We start from the raw sequence: 19,522 nt of genomic DNA on the forward strand, positions 1-19,522 counted from the left end.
CAGAGACCTTGACCCTGATCTGGACTCGCCCTTTGCTTAAGTGCAGGTTGGTTAGGGATATATTTAGTGCATTAAAAACCACAGCTCCCAAACTGCACTGCGTTTGGTGAGAGAGAGAGGGCTATTATTACTGGTTATTCTCCAACAGGTTTAATGAGTTCCAGATGAGAGTGGATTGTAAACTAATATGACATCGAACTTCTGCCCAGGTCTTCTATTTGTGGGATATGTAAGTGGTAAAAAATGTTTACTCAATAATGTCTAGTTTATTAAATTATGTTAATGCTTTATGTCAGCTAGGACTGCAAAATTGAAAGTAGGCCTGTTGGGATATAACCTGACTCCTGCCAGTTTGATAAGTGCAGCACTTTAAATCGAGTTCTACACATCAATCTGGGAAGGCTCTCAGTGAAAGTGATCGGAAAACGCGGAACATCGTGACGATTATTTGACTCTGACAAGCCAAAAATTCAAAAGCACAGACATCTTCCCTGTCCACAAAGCACTTACCTTGTGCACATTTTTCACAAACAAAATAGTCTGTGTTTTCGCTGAAATAGGCTGAAGTACATCTCTTGGCATCACCATGTTTGTTTTGGTTCATTTGGGCACTTCACCTTTGGCTTCCACACATACCTCAATGCTGTTCTGTGACTGGTCTGCCTGCCCGCCTAATTTACAGTAGGAGTCTTTCAAGATGGATTCTTGCGAGTTTGTGAACTCACAAATAGACAAAGACAAGAATCCATGATAGTTACTTTATCAACATTTTTTTTCAGCAAATGATTGATTAGAATATTTTTGTGGGCTCAATATTTATTGTATGTAATCAAATAATTAACTTCTGTAAATAACTACTGAAGTGTTTAGGTTATAGTTGCAGCACATGTTTATTAATGATATTTGAGACCTCAATTTGGGGAGATGGAATAAAAGAGATCTTTATTTTTGCACACATGGCTCATAACCAATAGTAGATTTTTCAATCCTAAAAGAGCTGAGAGGAGCGCACAGGCACGAATGGACCAGGGAGGTTTTCTGATGAGCCTCTAAAGAAGACAAATGGATCTCTCTCCTGCATCTCATCGTGCAGCAGAGTGGCCACACCATAAAACCTTTTATGAGCTTTAAAAACAACCTGTAGTTTTATGGTCTGAGTAAACGCTTCTGTCCACTGCCCCAACTTCCACCAAGTTTGTTTCTGCCTTTAATAAATAACTGTAGACCTTGTTGGTTCCATTTTTGTTTTATCAAAGCTGTAATAAAACCCAAGGCAGTTTTTATTTAACTACTTTTATTGGTTTATCATTGTGGTCACACTCCACAGTTTTAAAAAGACCCTAGCTTTCTCTGAGCAGTTCTACTGGAAAATTGTTAGTTAATTTACAGTTAAAAAGATTATTATTGTAATGAATACTGAACAGTCTCCACTTTAAACTAATTATAGCTAACTGTGATGGATGACAAGGTGTCTGTTGTGTAGTTATTTGTTATTTCAGTGGCATTTCATCTTAATTGAATTTGCAATAGCCAGACTACACTGCTTGCTTATTATACCCATTTGTCTAGAATGTATTGGTGATGAGCACTTGTTGTTATTATTATTATGATTATTATGATTTTTATGATGGTGATTATTATTATTTTTGTGTTTATTTATTTTATTTTATTTTATTTTTTTCAGTGCACTCCAAAAAATGTCTAATGATGCTTTTTGAATTGTTTTAGAAAGAAACTTTCTCCAGTTTCCATTATCATAACCTTGCGCCCCTGTTTTCCATCCCTTGCCCTCTCTGACACTCTCTCTCGTGGAGCTGGCTCATTACAGATGTTTGAATGCTACAGTGGCACATTGTAAAAGCAGGATTCTGTGACACGCAGTTGACAGAACACCTTCCTAACAGGCTCTCTCTTTCTGTCTGTGTTTGTGTTGCTCAGAGCTGCCGGAGAACTGGACTGACACCAGGGAGACTCTGCTGGAGGGCATGGTGTTCCAGCTGAAGTACCTGGGGGTCACCATGGTGGAGCAGCCCAAGGGAGAGGAGCTGTCTGCGGCCGCCGTCAAGAGGATAGTGGCCACGGTGAGAGGAGGAGGCGGAGTATGGAGGATGAAGAGGCAAAAAGCAGCACCTTGCCTCCCTTAGACTGTAGGGATTGATTATCGGTTACTGGAGGGTTTCCAGAGATATCGGTAACAGTCCCATCTCCGATATAGACAATGTGGTCAATAATTGGCTGTTTGTCCTCACTGGATTAGACTTGTCTTTTTGAACTGGTTAGTGAGTATTAATATATTTTAGAGAAGGCTAAAAATATGGCTACATTTTTGCAACAAATGATTTCGTATCCCTTACCTTAAAGGTGCATTGTGTAACTTTTCTGGTGGAGAGTTCTTCAAATACTTTTCTCCGTGCAGATGTTATTGCTTTGTCTGGAATGTTTCACAGTATGGCATTAAACCTTTGTATCTTCATGGAGACCAAACCACACCAAGTTACAAGTCAGAGTTGTGGAGAGGCGACCCCGCTCTCAGTTAGAATGCCTGTTTTTCTTGGTATTTTTGAGCTTTTAAACCACCTGTAATTTTACAAATTAAAGGTAGAGCTTTTTAAAGTGAAAACATTCCAGGCAGAGCAATGACATCTCTATAGCGAAAAGTTAAAAAGTTACATAGTGCACCTTAACCCACTATAACTTAAAATAATTATTGGTCAGTGTATGAAAAGTTGGTCAGTATCTGGCCTTTGCAGCTGTGAAAAGAAGTAAAAAAAAGTCCTTGTTATTGCACCTGTCAGCGAGGTGCATAATCAGGTTAGACCCAGAGGACGGCATGGGGCTGTCTGCCTGACTGACAGAAGCTCTGATGAGACATAATCTATTGCCTACCCAGGGTGCCAGTGGCCCTCTCCAGGCAAATGTCAGATTCAAGCTTAAACAAGGAATTAATTGTCATAATAAATATTAGTTGCTTTGTTCCACTTTGTAAATCTTCAGTGTCATTGCATTAAAACTGTATTCATGAATGTCTCCTGCAAACAAAACTTTTGCCATGGAACTTGAATGCATGCCACCTCTTTCACTGATAATCTGTGTATTTATTTTGTAGTACTGATACTTGCTTAAATGAGTATTTTGTTTCTATTCTGCTTTCAATATTGGTTTAGTATTAGGGTAATGACAACCCTAAAACACTGCATTTATTGATCAGGTTCTTTCTCTTTCCTATAGGCCAAAGCCAGTGGGAAAAAACTCCAGAAGGTGACGTTGACGGTCTCACCTCGTGGAATCATCCTTTACGACAGTGCCTCCAATCAGCTCATTGAAAACATCTCCATTTACAGGTGCCTATTTTGACCATTCATTCAAAAAGAATTGCAGACTCTTGTTATTTCGATGAGTGTAGGAAGGTTCTTTAAGGCCATGCTGTGACAGAATCCAATCATTAGCAAACCATCAATAATCTCAGTAGGTGTGACATACAGCTGCGCCGCTAAAAGCTCCACTGGTCTTCAGATGAGGTTAAACGACACGGACTAAATTTCACATTTAGAAGTCTGCTCAGTCGAGAGAAGATGGGATTTTGCCATTTGTGTAGTCAGAGAGATCAAATAGCGCCATTAAGACAAGGCAGGATAGGAAATACTGATGATAATGGCTATAGTTTTACCTCCAAATTTACAAGAGCAATTTTATGGATCAAGAATAAGCGATTTTCTACAAAAAAAAAACTAACTATAGAGCTAGCGTTTTAAAGTGGCTTTTAATAGAAATGAATTGAATTTGTCTTGTCATGTAGAAAGACTGTCTGACGCAAGCCATCTGTTGAATTAGCTTTTTATAATTGAAATAAAACAGCTGGCTGTCTTACGTCTTAGTTTTTCTCCTTATTTTCCCTTTTAATGCATTCCTTGCATACGCTGTTCCAATTATTCACAGCTCAATATACATTTCTGAAAGATCAAAACCAGTCAATTAAATTAACTATTCAAACTATCATGTTATATTCCACGACTCTACACACTGATCACAGTCATGTACAGCACTGGAGCTTGAAGGAGAAAGAAAGGACAGATGGTAGACACTCATTAGGACCTCCTCCTTTGCTTTGGGTCTCCCTCCCCAACTGTGTAATGCTGCTTCGGCCTGGGTTAACCACACTGGATGTAAATTTAGAGATGAGATATTGGTGAGCAAGGATGTGGTTTAGGTCTCTGTCTGCACCTGAGACTTTCTATCAAGACGAATGGTTCTCCCACACATGTAATCACAACAGGCCTGCACTGTCTGGGGCCACAGCAGACCTCACCTTTAACTGTGCGAGTTCTTTTAGATTCTCAGGAGGCAATCTAACAGCTGTAATTTAGAGCTCTGTGTGTCAACTGTTAAAGAGCACGGGGTGGGAGAGAGAGGCAGTAACTTATCACCGTTATTAAAACCGTGCAGATGTCCAGTACACGTGTTCAGCCCAGGATCACAATATTGTCACACATACCATACCTGCCTACCCAGCTGGCAAGGATGCTGGTTTAGGATTTGTGTTTTTTCCAACCATTTGGGGAAATAGTGCGCGCCTCAAATCAGATTGCAAGCTTAAGGGCTTAAAGCTGTTACACAATTCTGTTGGTGAGCTATGACTTTATAAATGTGTGACTTGAATGCATTTATCTATATGCTCCACAGAATATCCTATTGCACAGCAGACAAGATGCACGACAAAGTGTTTGCCTACATCGTTCAGAGCCAACACAATGAGACGCTAGAGTGCCATGCTTTCCTATGCACCAAGAAAAAAATGGTGAGTGTGTATTTCCATCACATTTATTAACAAACTCAACTAAATCCATCTGAATACCAGTGTTGCCATAGGGTATTGTAACTGGAGAAAAATAATAAAAAACAAAGCTAAAAGTGCTTGATTCATGATTCAAGGCATTGCACATCCAGTATGTAGTTGCTTCACCTTCTATGTTATTAGGTTCTTTTTACAGAAGTTTGTTTTCACACCTGACAGTTTCGACTGCTCACTTGCACTCTTCCTCAGAGTCACGTAATGTTGTGTGATGTGTCCGGTCAGCTGCTTTTAACAGGTTTTGGTGCTGTCTTCCTACCAATGGAGGCAGGACGATAGCGCTACCTGTAGTCCGACTTCCTCAGGACAGTATCCCAGGTGTGTGAGAGTAAAAAAAGCCCCCTCATCCTGGTTTATAGTCCTGTGGGAACGTTTCTGTAACCTGAACTCAACGTGACCACTCTGAGGAAGAGCGCTAGTGAGCAGTCCAAACTGTCAGGTATAAAAACAAACTCTTGGTCTGAAAAAAGAACCCAATAACATTTGGAAGACCAAATGAACCTCATAGGACTATTATGGTTCACCTTCTGATTGCTACTTATTGCCAAATGCCTCTAAACATAAAAACAACATAAAGCTAGAAATTGCTTCCATCTTTTAAGTAGCTGGTTGTATATGTAATTTTCTCTACTAGATTCAAACTACTAAATAAATGATAGTAATTGATTGAGTGTTTCAGGTACTAAATAAATAATAAGATGTATACATACCCCATGTGAGAGAACTTATTTTTCTCTTTGGATGGAAAAAATTTAACATTGTATAACTATTCTGAGATTATAGCAGTATAGAAAGAGTATGTAGAGAGGAGGTGGTGTCTGTCATTACACTGTGGCATTCCCTTCATCCCTAGAGGTTTGCTGACTGAGGCGACCGCTCCCTTCACTTCCTTCCCCGCACTGGTTTAGCTCTGGCACATAGTCCCATTGATTCGCACTATTACGTAAACAACTTGTCTTGCAGCCACAGGTTCCTCTTCCTTCTCTCTAAACATCATCAAGCATCTCCTTCTGTTTGGTGGGCACTTCCTGTTTTTTATCTTTGTGCTTCTTGTACTTCCTCTCCTGTAGATATTTGCGTTATTCCTTCACAGCACTTGACTCACGGTTGCCTGTCCTCTCCCACAGGCGCAGGCGGTGACCCTGACTGTGGCCCAGGCGTTCAGAGTGGCGTTTGAATTCTGGCAGGCTGCCAAAGAAGGTACGCATGGTCGCCCCCCACTACCACAGCAGTGTGACGGATGAGTGGAAAGGCTCCCCCACTGCATTCTCTAGACCTTCTGTACACATCCTTTTGTAGACATTGGCTATGTGCGTACATGCTCACCAAAAATGTGATCATAGTCATATTCTTTGGAGTTAACAGATTATTGAAACTTAACCATTACATCAGATATGAGTGATCATGTGCAGGTTTTGAGGAGGAAAGTTATGCAAAAAGACGGCAAATAATGTGGCATTAAGACAAGACAAAAATGAAAGAGAAAATGTGAATGACTGAAAGACGCATTTACAATTTACTTTTTTTAAACTCTTGTATTTGTAGGGTACTCTAAAATCCACTGGTTAATTAGTAGGGGTGTAACGATATCCAAATCTCTCGGTACGATATTTTCACGATATACATCTCAGGATACGATATTTATTGCGATATTTTGTGGAGGCTAACAAAACTGTTAATATCCTGCTTTTTCCTCTTAAAATACCTTTTACAAGACTTAATCCAAAGAACTAAGACTTAAAAGTGCTTAGAACTGTTATTTCTTCTTGTAATCTACACTGAAATGGAGCAAAGGATCATCGTCTATGTAGTTCTGTCTTTTTTTAGCTATTGCTGCACCATAACTTTTAATTTAAGCAAAGAGACTTGTAACTTGATATATTGTGATGGTCCACGATATTATTGTGAGAACTTGTGACAATACGATATCACGATATTTCGGTTATTGTTACATCTCTATTAATTAGCAGTGTTCTTTCTCGCATGTAAACACACACCCATCATCACTTCTTGTTATTATTATCTGCTGTTGTTCTAGTTATCTGATTTCCACCAGCCATGTAAATGTGTGTTTGGAATTGAAAAGACAGGGTCGTTTCTTTTACAGCTTTTCTAGGACAACAAGGAAAAAATTACTTTGTGTTCTGCATCTTCCCACTCTCATGTGAAATCCAAGAAACATAAATCTTTTTTCCCTTACTCCTTTACTACAAAGAAGTCTCACCCAGTGAAATGACCCTATTCCCACGTGGCACATAAATCAGTCCAAAGAGTGCGGCCTCATGATTATAGGAGGCTCAGTCATGGTTAAAGACTACTGTAGGTATCGACTGAGGAGGTGTAGAGGGGAGATGAGGTTAGCCTGGGGCAGGGGTGGGCTCCTTGCAGTAAAATTAAACCTTTTCCTTCAGTCGCTGTATTCTGTTGAGGGTAAGACTCTGATGCGTGAGTGCTAGGATTCCCTCCCTGCACTCTTGACTTGTACGTTCAAAGGGTTGTGTGGGATCTTGACATAAAAGGAACCATTTATAACCTATTATTAGCAGGGGTTTGACTGAATGTGGATATTTCTATGTTTTTCTTAATGAATGATTTTTTTTTAAAATATATTTCACAAAACTCAGCTGGCCATTTTTGTTTATTTTTATTGTTGATATTGTAGGTTCTCAATTTGCATATTATTGATTATTGTTTTAAAGAGACATAAATATAGTGAGGCATGCTGTATGTTGCCTATTCACTGTATTGAATGGTGAGTTCCTCTGAGATTTGAAGCTCCAGCTATTAATATTTTGTTAATCTAAGCAAACCATGCATGTAATTTAATGCATGTATGATTCTGATATAGACACATGAAAGGGCTGTTCCTCCACATGGGTTCACATTGACAACCCCCTGCCTCTTCTGCATCACTGGCAACTGTGGATTGAATGATTATTATTTGTTTTTGTTTTGTTTTGCACCTGGCACCTTTCTTCCCCCTCCTCTCGCTCCCACTCTGTCCTCACCCCCAACCTCGGTGTGCTCTCTCATTTTATTGAAGGGTGCAGGAGATGAGATGGGGTTTGGGGGATGGTACAGCGGAGATGGCACACACAGACACAGGGAAGGCGGGGCATAACTGGCTGAGAATATGAATTGTTCCGCGTGTCACAGTGAGATTGAGCCTCACTGTCGATGCCATTGATTTTGTCTCATGAAATGCACATTCATTTAGTCACTCTGAAAATATTCCTCCAGCGTTTTTCACCCTCCGCTGGTTGTATCTGAAATTGTTTTATTATGATCTTGTTTTCATTTTAGTTTTTGGAGTTTGATATTGATGACTATGACTGTGACTCTTCAATTGAGATTGATTTAAAATGCATGCTGGCAGGAACATTACTGTGTAATACAATATAATGATTTTTGCCATCAGATATAGTACCATTTCCTTATAGGATGTTGCTTGAATGTTCCCTGGCCTATAGAATTCCTAAACAATTATTCATGTGGTTATGTTTGACTATATTTTCACAATATCAAACCATCCAAATAGGTTCTCGTATATGCTTCTTATCCCCAGTATTGTGTTTGTGGTTTAGACAGATGCTGACTTGATTGTATACTCATGGTTTAAATCAGTGAATAGTGATGGCAGCTCTGCAGATTTTCCAGCCTTCATAGAACGAGGAGAGAGGCTGCTGTACTTCCTCTGCTCAGTCTTTTCTCACTGCATCTTCCAGGTTCATTTCCACCTCCCACAGTAGATCTCCACAGCCCACCACACATTCTGACCCACATTCTTGTGTTAGATGCAGCTCCCATTGCTATTCATAAGAAGTCTACCAATGATTCTGTGTAAACAGCACTGGCAGCTTTGAACTGCTGCATCTTTAACTTAAGTTAAGCAGAGTTTGGCAGCGCGGCAGGCTGCAGAGGCAGACCGCGGGGAGATGAAGGCTCCCAGGGACATGTTTGTAACGTCAGCACAACAGCGCAGGGCCCAGGGGAAACAAGGTGTTGTTCTCGTTTTGGACTCTTTACTGTGGCGTTTCAAAGGTGTCTTCAGAGATAGACTCTAATCTCTAGTTTCAGTTGGTCCATTTGTGGAATTCTCACACTTTCTTCCATGTGCCCTAAAGTATTTTTACAGCTTTGCATTTAGTTGCCTTCAGGATGAATGAATGTTTTAAAGATAAAAGAAACTCCCCTTGCTGCTTCATAAAGCTGCGTCAATGCACTTCACCTCACAGAAGCAGAGATTACAAAAAGGAATATTTTTAAACTCATGAGAGGTTTATTGTGCAGTGTGCTCCTAATCACTAAGTTAAATGCTCAGATTTGTTTCTTTTTTATTTTTTTTATTTTAAATTTCTCATCAGAAGTCATATTTTGTATTTGCCAGTTTGAATACTTTTTACTATTCAACAGATATAATATTTGAATATTACATCGATAGATTAATTTTACTATGACAATGATGCTCACTTTTCATCACTCCAAACCCATCCATAAACTGATAAACTATGCTTTTGCTACTTAATGACATAATAAAATCTACCACTACATGTCCATGTAGCATCACGTGTTAACTTAAAATGAGAAGATGTCTTTGCATGTAACCTACGTCTTATTTACACTTCCTGTGATTACCTAGAACTTATTTTTTCTTTAAATGGGGTTTAACTGTTTCTCTTCTCCTTTCTGGGTTTAAACTGACAAACAACTTCACATTTAGTGTTGCTAATTTATTTTAACATCAAGAATGAAAACACATCCTTATATAGTGACAGCAACTTCTAACCAAACCTAGATGCAAGTCTTGGGAAAATCTGTGTATAATTAACCTTATGTTCTCACGTCTGTTACAGAGAAAGAGAAGCGTGTAAAGTCAGGTTCTGATGGAGAAGGAGGCAGCCATTCTCAGTCGGAGAGCTCGACCAGCCTGTCCAGCCTGAAGGGAGGAGGTGAGGTGGTCATATCTGTAGCCTTGGGGAGCATTCATCTTGGCCTATATACTATATCAGCTGACTATGAAATCCAGCTTTGTGCTCATCCCTTGGCTTTTAAGAGAGATGTGGATGAAAAAATGACATATTTAGGTTATTCTGAGAGTAATGGTAATGATGAGTATCCATATATATATATATATATATATATATATATATATATATATATATATATATATATATATATATATATATATATATATATATATATATATATATTTTTTTTTTTTTTTTTTTTTTTACCATGTAACAGCGATTTTGTACTTCATCTAGGTGATTTTGTATAGTATGCAGTGGTGGCTAGTATGTTATGTGTCCTCATTGCTCATTGTATTTTCTAGGTCTAGGCCTTAAGATGCAAGCCAGGCCTACTTATAAATGTAGTTGTTGTGGTTTACTGATGTAGAAAACCTTCAGGTTCAGTTTGTTGTTGACTGAGTGGCATGAAATGATATGATAAGTCTCTTACTCAGAACACCAATAAGTCTCTTAAGCCTTTCTCTGTTGCATTGTACGGTTGGTAAATGCCTGTGCTTGCCTTTTGAATGACAACAAAATGGCATGCTGGAATTTCCCCCTAAAACTGTCTGGTGAAGCCAAAACAGAAATATGAGTTTGGATTGGAATGATGGCATTTATTCAGGTCCAAATTTTCCTAAATCTGATGTGACGCTGCATTAAACTAGTGACTCAATACCTTTTTGTGTTGGATGATCTCTCCCCAGAGATGGAGAATAAACCAGCATTTCAGTATTATCCCAGTAATTAGTCAGTTGGATAAATTCCCTCATAAAAAAACTGGTTTGAATTGGGTCAGTCAGTGGCCACTATTTATTGCTTCTATTGTAACTATCGTGACTATGAACATGTGTTGAGCTTTCAGAAGCATGTCTTTGAAGACTCAGATTACATGGTAATATTGCTCTGTAGTGCTCTTAGGATCAGTGCCGTTCTTGGAGGTGAGTCAGTCATGTTCATGAGACCAGACCTGATATTTTCAGCTCTCCCCTGGCACCAGACTCTGCTGTGACTGCACATAGAGACACCACGTAACCCTGTAGTTACATTAGGGTACTGCACTGGGAGTGCCCAATTGCACAAACTGGCTGATAGTTGTTTAATGTTCCTATGTTGCAGACACTGCATTTTGTAAGACCTTATACTCAAACATTTAGTCAAGAACTTAATATAGATGATTGCCAAAGTTTCCAGAGCTGCCCACTTTTATATGAGCATTGTACACGGCCCCCCTAATAATAATGCACTCAGTGCCACTCAATTCAAAACAGTTTTGATCCGCTGTTCCATCAACCGGATCACTGCAGGGACCTGAAATGTTTCTCCTGATAATTATGCTCAGTCGTGCTGCTGTACACAGTCATTGACTATAATGGAGATGTGAAAGTCTCTCATTGATGCATATATGACCCAAAACCATAGTTTTGTGTTTTGTTGCAGAAGCAGCCACAGGAAAACTTCTGGATTTGGCTGAAGGGGCCAATGTGGCGCTGGTCCACTCAGGAACAACACTGACAGACTCTGATCCCTTCATGGAGCATAGTCACGCCGCCGAGAACAACAATACTGTATGGGTAAGGAGAGGCTGGCCACACAGTTTCAGCTGTGGAGGCTTGATTAAACTGTAAGAGACAAATGATGGACTATTGTAAAATGGGGAGCTGTGAATAATTGACTATAGTGATGTACGGCACCTGTTGTATTCACGGCAGTGGGTTCTCTAAAGGGACTGGAGCTCCGCTTAGCCACACAATAGCCTATTGAGCAAAGTTACTTTATCTGTGGTTACACTGCAACAGAAGGTCTTGGTCAGATACCTTCCGAAATTTTAATCAGTGAAGTTTAAACTTGTAATTTTTCTATAATTGACCATTTTAGTTCTCACTTAACATATTTTTGTTCAACAGGAGCTGGAGGATGGGCTGGATGAAGCTTTCTCCAGGTGAGAATAATTGAAGGCTTGACTCCCTAAACTAGCAGCTGTGCCAAGTGCACACAGGGCGTTGTGCTGAAACAGCCTCCTGTGGTTTGGGAGCTCTTGTGCTAAACACAGCCTCTCCCTGGCCTCCACTTGCTGCCGTCCCATTCTCTACACACAGGCTTCTTTTACTGGGCCTGGTGGGTGACACCCAGCCTGAGTCATGCTGCTTTTGTAAGCTCACTTTACCAGCACACTGATTTAATATGGGCTCTCTCACCCCTGTGTGCTCAAGGACACACAGCAGTAATATAGACTGTGCCATAACTTTAAAATGCATTGGACTCAGTTTGATTGTTTGATTGATTGTTTTGGGGTAGAGCTCTGAGCCAAAAAACGCCACCACCCTTTTCTCACAAAACTATCAAATACTGCGTTTACTTACATCTTGTGACTTATCTAATATCTTAAAACACATTTCACAATAATAAAATGCTTTTTGCATTAGGGACTGACACTGTGTGAAATTGGCTTCAGGTTTTCTAAAACACAACTTATGTAGACTGTTTGACTTTAGTCACAGCTTTATACAGTACATTTGTTAGAGCTGGTCATTATTTTAAGTGTTTGGTCATTTGTGGCCATGACAATCTTGGTAATGAAGCACCAATAGGCCATTTCAGTTCTGCTTTGAGCTTGTTGTTTGTCTACTCGCCACACTGTAATTACACCACAGTGCTGTTAATCTGCCTCACACTGATTAACAGAGATGCTGCCTCTTGAACAACATGCAGTTTAAAAACAGATACCAGTTCATTGTTGGCTTACAAGCCTATTGCACTGAGTGCATCTCCCAAACACTTGATCACAGCACATCTATTGTACATTTCTTGTTCTCTTGCATGAAGAAAAGATATTTTTCTTGAGTTCTGCATTGGCTTGTGGTGATGTACTGCCATCTGCTGGTCACAATTTAATGTGACATTTTACAGTGATCACGTTTGTAAAGGTGCAATATTAATTAGTTTAGATTTTGAAAGGGAAACATTATGAACTTGGGCAGACTCTGATATGAACTGACCTGTGGCATTTCCTTTGCACCCTCAGCCGCAGTCTGGATAGCTTTGAGTCCTACTCAGGTAACATCATCAAGTGTAGTGAACTCCACCAGTGCTCATCTGTTGTTTTTATTTTTTTCACCAGGAATACCATGTCACTTTGTTATAAGAGAGTTGATTTTATTTGCATAGTTTTCCCATTTTCTCTGTTTTAATATAGTGTTTGTAAACTGCTTTCGTCTCATGATAAACAGTATTGATGAATGAAATTTCGTATTTCTCATTGTATTTATTTGTAAAGGGACAGCACATATTAATAAACATGTAAAAATGTAAATATGTAAAGATTATAGCTAATGTGGCTAATTTACATCTTCCATCTTCAATCACAAAACATTCCAGCCTGAATTACTTTCATGTATATCACTTTAGTTTTCTTTTGTTATATAAAAACTAACCAGAGTGTTTCTGCTTAATTTGACTTGTCTCCACAGACTCGCTGAGTCTCGCACTAACCCCCAGGTCCTGGACATTGGGGTGAATCCTCAGGACTTGAACACAGAGGAGTGCCTGTCCCCAGGTAAATGGGACCAAGAGGACTTCCCAGCACAGACAGACTTTGGGCTCTTACAGTGAGACCCTCACCAGAAGAGAATTGGACTCAAATAACTGCTCAAAAACACAGCTGGTGAAGAGGGAAGAGGAGACTTTTGGTTGAGGTTCTGCACCTTGCCTTACTGCCAAGTTGTTTCATGGGTACCACTTGGTGGCGCTCTGATATTTTCTGCTGTTGGAACCAGTGGTGGAAACATGAAGAGGCTGCTCTCAAAATTCGCCAAAGCAATACAAACTCCTGATCCCTTTTTGTACCAAATCCATGTTTATTTAATGTTTGTTACAGTCAGTGTATTCTTCCTTCTATTGTGCTTCATGTTCATGTACGTGGTATGCGTGTACTTTTGTCTGGTGCGTTACATTGAGGGCATATTATGCACATGGTTACACAGGACAAAAATGGACTGCATCTGTAAAGGGTAAAACTGCTGCTACAATTTTGTTTAGATAACAAATGTAAAGGAAAGACTTAAGGAGTTATGAGGGATAGTCTGATTCACAGCAGAAATAAGAACAAAGTTACTACCTATGTTTCTCATTCAATGCTGCGTACAGTCAAGCATTGAGAGCTTTAAATAATGTGTGTTTGTACTGGTCAAAAACTGTATGGGATTCACACAAATGAAAACAAAGATGACAATCCTATTTTTTCTAATGCAAATTCTATCTCTGCACTCTGCATCCATTGGTCTATAAAAGCACATTCTTCTCAACAAAGAGTGATGTCACTAAATTTTAACTGTTTTCAGCCATTTTCTTTTGTGTTTAACAACTTCAGACCAAACTGATTACATAATACCAAGCGTTACATTTTCATTGTATGTTTGTGTTGATGTATCCTACCATAAGCCAAAGGGATGTAGTTAACCTATGTTGTTGTCTGAACACTGTGTATGGGACTGTTAAGCGATGGTCATCACTCTTGCTTTGGCTACTTCCGGATTCAGTGGAAGTGCAGCTTCATTCACTCTTCAAGTTCAGGTTCCTTTTATTGTCTCCCAGTGGAGACATTTGGCCTGAACAGGTCAGTAGCATTACATATATAAACAGGACATGGCAGAAGTTGACAATAAACATTAAACAGCTTTGCTGTTTAAAAACTGGCAATATATGTTTTCCATCAGACCTACAATTATCATTTTTTTACCATTACAAAATTGCTAAAACAATAAATGTTATTTAAAATATACTATATATTTGTTAGTCAGTGTGACTGTCTTCTAATATATTTAATTAATTTGGAGGTTCAAAAACCCTGTTTCTGCTGAATGTGTTTTACACAAGTTGTGATGAGCTCATACTTAACAGCCCTATTTGCCTATTATAGGTCTATGTTGCTGAATTAATTCACTTTGTTCACGCCAAGGGATAACTAACAGACAGTGTGACTTTTTGTGTTTATCTATGAATTTTATTTAAATTTTATTTACATAAACTTCATTAGAAACGAATCGGGATCATGAGTGTTTTTCTGCCAAAGTTTTTTTTTTTTTTTCCCCCCCCTCTATAAAGAAAGCCCTGTGGTATATAAACATGGTTCAAATCTGCGCGCCTTAAGGTCAGACCAGGCCCACACTCCGCCCTCTTAAAAGGTAATGGACATTGGAAAATAAATATGCTTTTAATAACTTACTTTTCAGTAGTTATATTTGAAATAATTAATTCCACAGTCAGTGATGTTATATTTTAGCCAGCGTTAATTAGATCTGCTGTTAAAAGAGTATATTGTTATTGAAATACTAGAGCTAGCTCCACGCGCGCCAACTCGTTTGTGCCACAGTCTAAATAAGCTCAGATAGTTAAACTGAGCCCGTGGAGGATTTGTCTGTAAATATAAAAATATAAAAGGCTTGTTAGTTTGTCTTAACGTTATATTTTTAAAAGACGCGTAAGTGGTTTTGTATTTGTTTGGCCTCACGTGGCTACTAGCTACTCAAAGTTCACCATAGATCGTGATGAAAACGCAAGTGATAAAAGGTAATCTTTGTAGCGTGGACTATTTTTGAAACGGAGACCTTACATTATTGTGTATGTAGTTGAAGTTGCGATTTAAAATGCGAGTGACGATGCTGCCCCACATTTACCCCACACTAGGCCTACCTGTGTTAATAATTTAATTACATGATTTCAAATAGCCTACTTAACTAATCTGTTTGCCCTCTTTCAGAAAAAGCGATGTCCAAAAGAAGCTACATTAATTTGAAAATAAAGATCAATAATGACTGCACTCCGCCAGCCTCAAAGAGACTCAAGTGCACTTCCCCAGATGAAGGCTGTTTCTCGGCCTCTCGAGAGGAGAGCCGCCGGAGGAGCTCCGTGCCCTTTGATAAGGACGTGGACAGCCTCTTGTGCCTGCAGGACAGAGGGGACGATGGGTATTTCTCACTGTCCTTTGAGGGAGATGCGGTCCAACAAAGTCCAGAGGATCTCAGACTTGGTTCTCCTTTATTTGAGTCCACTGTGGTCTGTGGGGAGGAAGAATCTATAAACGGCAGCGAGTGGGAGACGACCCTCCCTCTGCAAGTACAGGTAAGACCCCTACAAGCACTGCCCAGACATCCTACAAGAGCAGCTTTGACCCCTACAAGTCAAACTGCACTATTTCTATAAACTATTGTTTTGCCTCAGTAGCAGTTTAGTTCACTCCAAAGACACCGGTGGTGTAGACTTTGAGCTTTTTACAAAGATATAGCAAGTACTCTGAAGATGTTCAGAATTATGGTGTGTTGTCATATTAAGATAAACACAAAAAGGATAATCACCAACTTTGGCAACAATGGCTTTACCAATTCTTGAAGAGCATATTTCATATTTCACTCAGATTTACATGTGTTTCTAATTATGACTTGGTTTGGTGAGGGAGGACATGAGGGAAAGATCAGTTAAAAAAAAGTTTAGAAGTACATATATACGTAATGCTCTGAGTCCTAAAACAGAATACCTCTGTCAATAATGCAAAAATTCCAAAATGCAGAAGCAATTTAGGGGGGAAAAAATCTGGCAGTTTTAATTAAATTATTTTTATTAGTGTAATTACCTAAGGGTTGAAACAGGGCAGAAGATTTCCAGAAAACTTCTCACGAGAACCTGGAACTTGCTTGTAAAGCTTGTGAATTTTCAATTCAACAACAATGAAAAAAGGGTTATGAAACTGCAGATTTTTTTATTTATTTTTTTCAGAATGTTGCTAATTCATTGACATTTCCTAGTACCAGTTCTTTCTTTTGATTAATTGAACCTGTTTTTTATTTAAAATAATAATAATAATTCCCTACTCTATTCAATTTCACAATAAGTGCCACATTCCACCAATGAGGACCTGTGAAACTAAACAAAACTGTGTTTGTCAAGTGCTTTTGAAATTAGATTCTTTTAAAGTTTTGTTTCATGTTTTGCGTGGTCCTGCGATTTACTCAGGTGCAACTTATATATTCATATTTTTTTCACACTGACAGCCACGAGTGGGCGCTCTATGCTCTGTATCCTATCCATATACAGTCTATGCTTCTGACACACTTTACTCCTGTACCACTGTCACTTGGCGCTCACCTGCGCATGTCTCCTGCAGAAAGAACTGCTCCAAGTCATAGATCTATAATAAAAGTTTTATTATAGATCCATGCTGCAAGTAGTGAAATATGGAGCCTGAAACTGTAATTGAGCAGCAGAAAGAAAGTTTGGAGTGAGTGAGAAACCTGTGAGGAATAGGTGAAAAGTGGAAGACTCTAACAGCAATGAAGAAAGGATAGATTTAGCCAGAGTTGATGGAGTTGCTCACAAGTAACACCAAGGATGAAGAATCCAATGGATTTAGTGATCTGGAGTGAGATGGAGAGTTTGGTAAACCTGTTACACTATAGTTATCTGAATAACTGTTGATATGTTACATTAATATACCACACGCCTATTCAGCCTGTTCTTTCTCTGTTCTTCTCTGTTCTTCTCTGTTCTGTTGTTATTACTATAACTTGCCTTTCAAGATAAAATGTCTGTTCCTGGTCTCTGATTTTATAAAATACATTTTCTCCCAAACATCCGACTTATATTCCGGTGAGTCTTGTATATGTTTTTTTCTTCTTCATTATGCATTTTTTGGCTGGTGCGACTTATAGTCCGGAATATACGGTGTATTAATTCACTATTTTCTTTTTCAGGTCAAATCTGTGGTTGTTCCTGTAGCGCCTGTAGTTTCTGTTGCTCCAGTAGAGGGAGCTGTTAGACAACGATTGGAAAAGTAACGATTATATTATTTGCTGGTTTGATGCTGAGCTTTCATCTAAAATACTTGAGTTTATTGTATGTCTGATTTTCTCTCTAAAGAGAAGAAGAGGAAAAGAGAAAATACTTCAATGCTGTGACAAGGCACATGTATGAGAGGCCCTCCAATCAAGGTAAACGCTTTGAGTGAATTCTAGGACATAAATGGTTGAGAATGTATTGAAATGTGGTCTGTTTGTGGTCTGTTTGGATCCCTTTCTACTGTAGTTGGACTTTGCAAAATTATTATTTTAGTTGTACGGTAATTCTTGTGTGTTTCTGCCATGATTAGTTCTTTTCAAAGATTTAATTTAAAATGCATTAAAAAACCTAAATGGTTCTACATTTTACTCATCTGCTGCCCTGTTTTTGTCTCACAGATGTGATGGGGGAGCTCTTAAGTCTCATGTCCGAAGTAGCCCAAGATTCTCGAGGCCCGCATTGGCAACATCCCTCAGATCTCACAAGAAGGTACATCATTTTCAATTTAAGACACATTTTTTCCTTCAGTTTTACCTGATTTATTTTCATTTGATGTTAATAGAAATTACGTGAAGAGATTTAAACCAAGCCGAGTGACACTTGAGGATTACGAGAAAAGCTTGGACTTGACTTTCAAACGCTTCTCCACTGTACCCAAACTGTTCAAAAGAAGCCTTTGACTGAATGTTGTTTGCTTTATTTTTCATGTTATTAATATTTGCATGTTTGTTAGACTGCATGTTGGTTTTGAATTTGAATTTATACATAAAGCACTTAATGTGTGTTTAAAGTAGTTTTAATGTCTTATAATGTTGCCCTCTCCTGTTGCTTTACATTTTTAATTTTCAATTGAAGAAACCAAATGTTAATGTGGAAAATCATTTTATTGAAGCATGCACAAGGAAGCATACACTGTTTTCTTCAGAACTGAAGCTGTGTAACCTTGTGCATAATGGTGAAACCATGCTAGCCCTCATTAGTCAGTGACTGCTGTACACAACAAAAATACACATTTCACTGTTAACTTGTACACTCCATGCTGTGTAGTGAATGAATAAAATGTTTGTTTAGGAGAAGATAAGGTAAGATATCAGGTCTCTACTCTGTTGTATACACTCAACATAAAACAAAACAAAAAAAACAAGTCTGTGGTTAATACTTGCTTAGAATTTATATGAACACAAGTCCTAAATCTATAGAGCTCAGGATCAAATGTCAAAACCACGTAAGAAGTGTCAGAATACTTTTGAATGTTAAGTTTAGTATTTAATCATATGTTCAATACATATTATTATGTATGTTAAATACATACTGTATAGAACATATACAGTATGTATTTAACATCTTAAAATCTAGATTGGTTAAATATTAAAAACACAATCCCCTGCTCTATTGGCAGTTTTGCTATGACATGGAAAACTCATCTGATATACACTCGCATGTAAAGACTACATTTTAAATTTACTCTTCTATAAATAATAGATGCAATGATTAATAAATACATTACTTTCTTGCACAATCCAGAGTACATAAATTCAGGGATACAATTTTCTCACTTGCTACTAAATGTGTGTTTGGGTCATTTGGAGGTGAATTTGTGTATTTTATGAATGTTTGATATATCCAATGTAGTATTAAAATTTATATCACCTACTGTAGTCAGGCATATTAATTTAATAGTAATAATAATTCTTATTAAGGAGGCCATGTGAAGTCTTACACTTCTAATAAGAGGGAAAGTGGAGGCAGAGTGATGAAAGGCTGCCATCACATTAGTCATTCTCCCTATGCACTCAAGCACAACCTTCAGAGCATTTCTCTTGACTGCCTCTGC

The 19,522-nt window shown here is 38.5% G+C and overlaps 2 protein-coding genes across 3 annotated transcripts in view; both read left to right on the forward strand.

Moving 5' to 3' along the window:
* Positions 1-14,900, forward strand: part of ldlrap1b (low density lipoprotein receptor adaptor protein 1b) — a 17,059-nt gene extending 2,159 nt beyond the window's left edge. Inside the window, exons 2-9 of the mRNA XM_055155062.1 lie at positions 1,939-2,081; positions 3,229-3,341; positions 4,681-4,795; positions 5,977-6,049; positions 9,703-9,798; positions 11,299-11,432; positions 11,766-11,800; positions 13,329-14,900. Coding sequence (XP_055011037.1) covers positions 1,939-2,081; positions 3,229-3,341; positions 4,681-4,795; positions 5,977-6,049; positions 9,703-9,798; positions 11,299-11,432; positions 11,766-11,800; positions 13,329-13,470 — 851 coding nt within the window. The 3' untranslated portion in view covers positions 13,471-14,900. The remainder of the gene's footprint in view (positions 1-1,938; positions 2,082-3,228; positions 3,342-4,680; positions 4,796-5,976; positions 6,050-9,702; positions 9,799-11,298; positions 11,433-11,765; positions 11,801-13,328) is intronic.
* Positions 14,901-14,926: 26 nt separating this feature from the next.
* Positions 14,927-19,271, forward strand: LOC129410392 (uncharacterized). 2 transcript variants are annotated; one of them, XM_055158494.1, is made up of 6 exons: positions 14,927-15,041; positions 15,617-15,978; positions 17,604-17,683; positions 17,770-17,840; positions 18,087-18,177; positions 18,251-19,271. In XM_055158494.1, the coding sequence occupies exons 2-6, from the start codon at positions 15,625-15,627 to the stop codon at positions 18,366-18,368; spliced, it is 714 nt and encodes a 237-aa protein (XP_055014469.1). In that variant the 5' UTR covers positions 14,927-15,041; positions 15,617-15,624; the 3' UTR covers positions 18,369-19,271. The 2 variants fall into 2 exon arrangements, with proteins under 2 accessions (XP_055014469.1, XP_055014462.1); XM_055158487.1 differs by lacking the exon at positions 14,927-15,041 and adding an exon at positions 15,104-15,426.
* The last annotated feature ends 251 nt before the right edge of the window (positions 19,272-19,522 follow it).

Source organism: Boleophthalmus pectinirostris, unplaced genomic scaffold (genome assembly GCF_026225935.1).
Source record: "Boleophthalmus pectinirostris isolate CB_2022bp ecotype Guang Dong unplaced genomic scaffold, ASM2622593v1 HiC_scaffold_10, whole genome shotgun sequence".
NCBI lineage: Eukaryota > Metazoa > Chordata > Actinopteri > Gobiiformes > Gobiidae > Boleophthalmus > Boleophthalmus pectinirostris.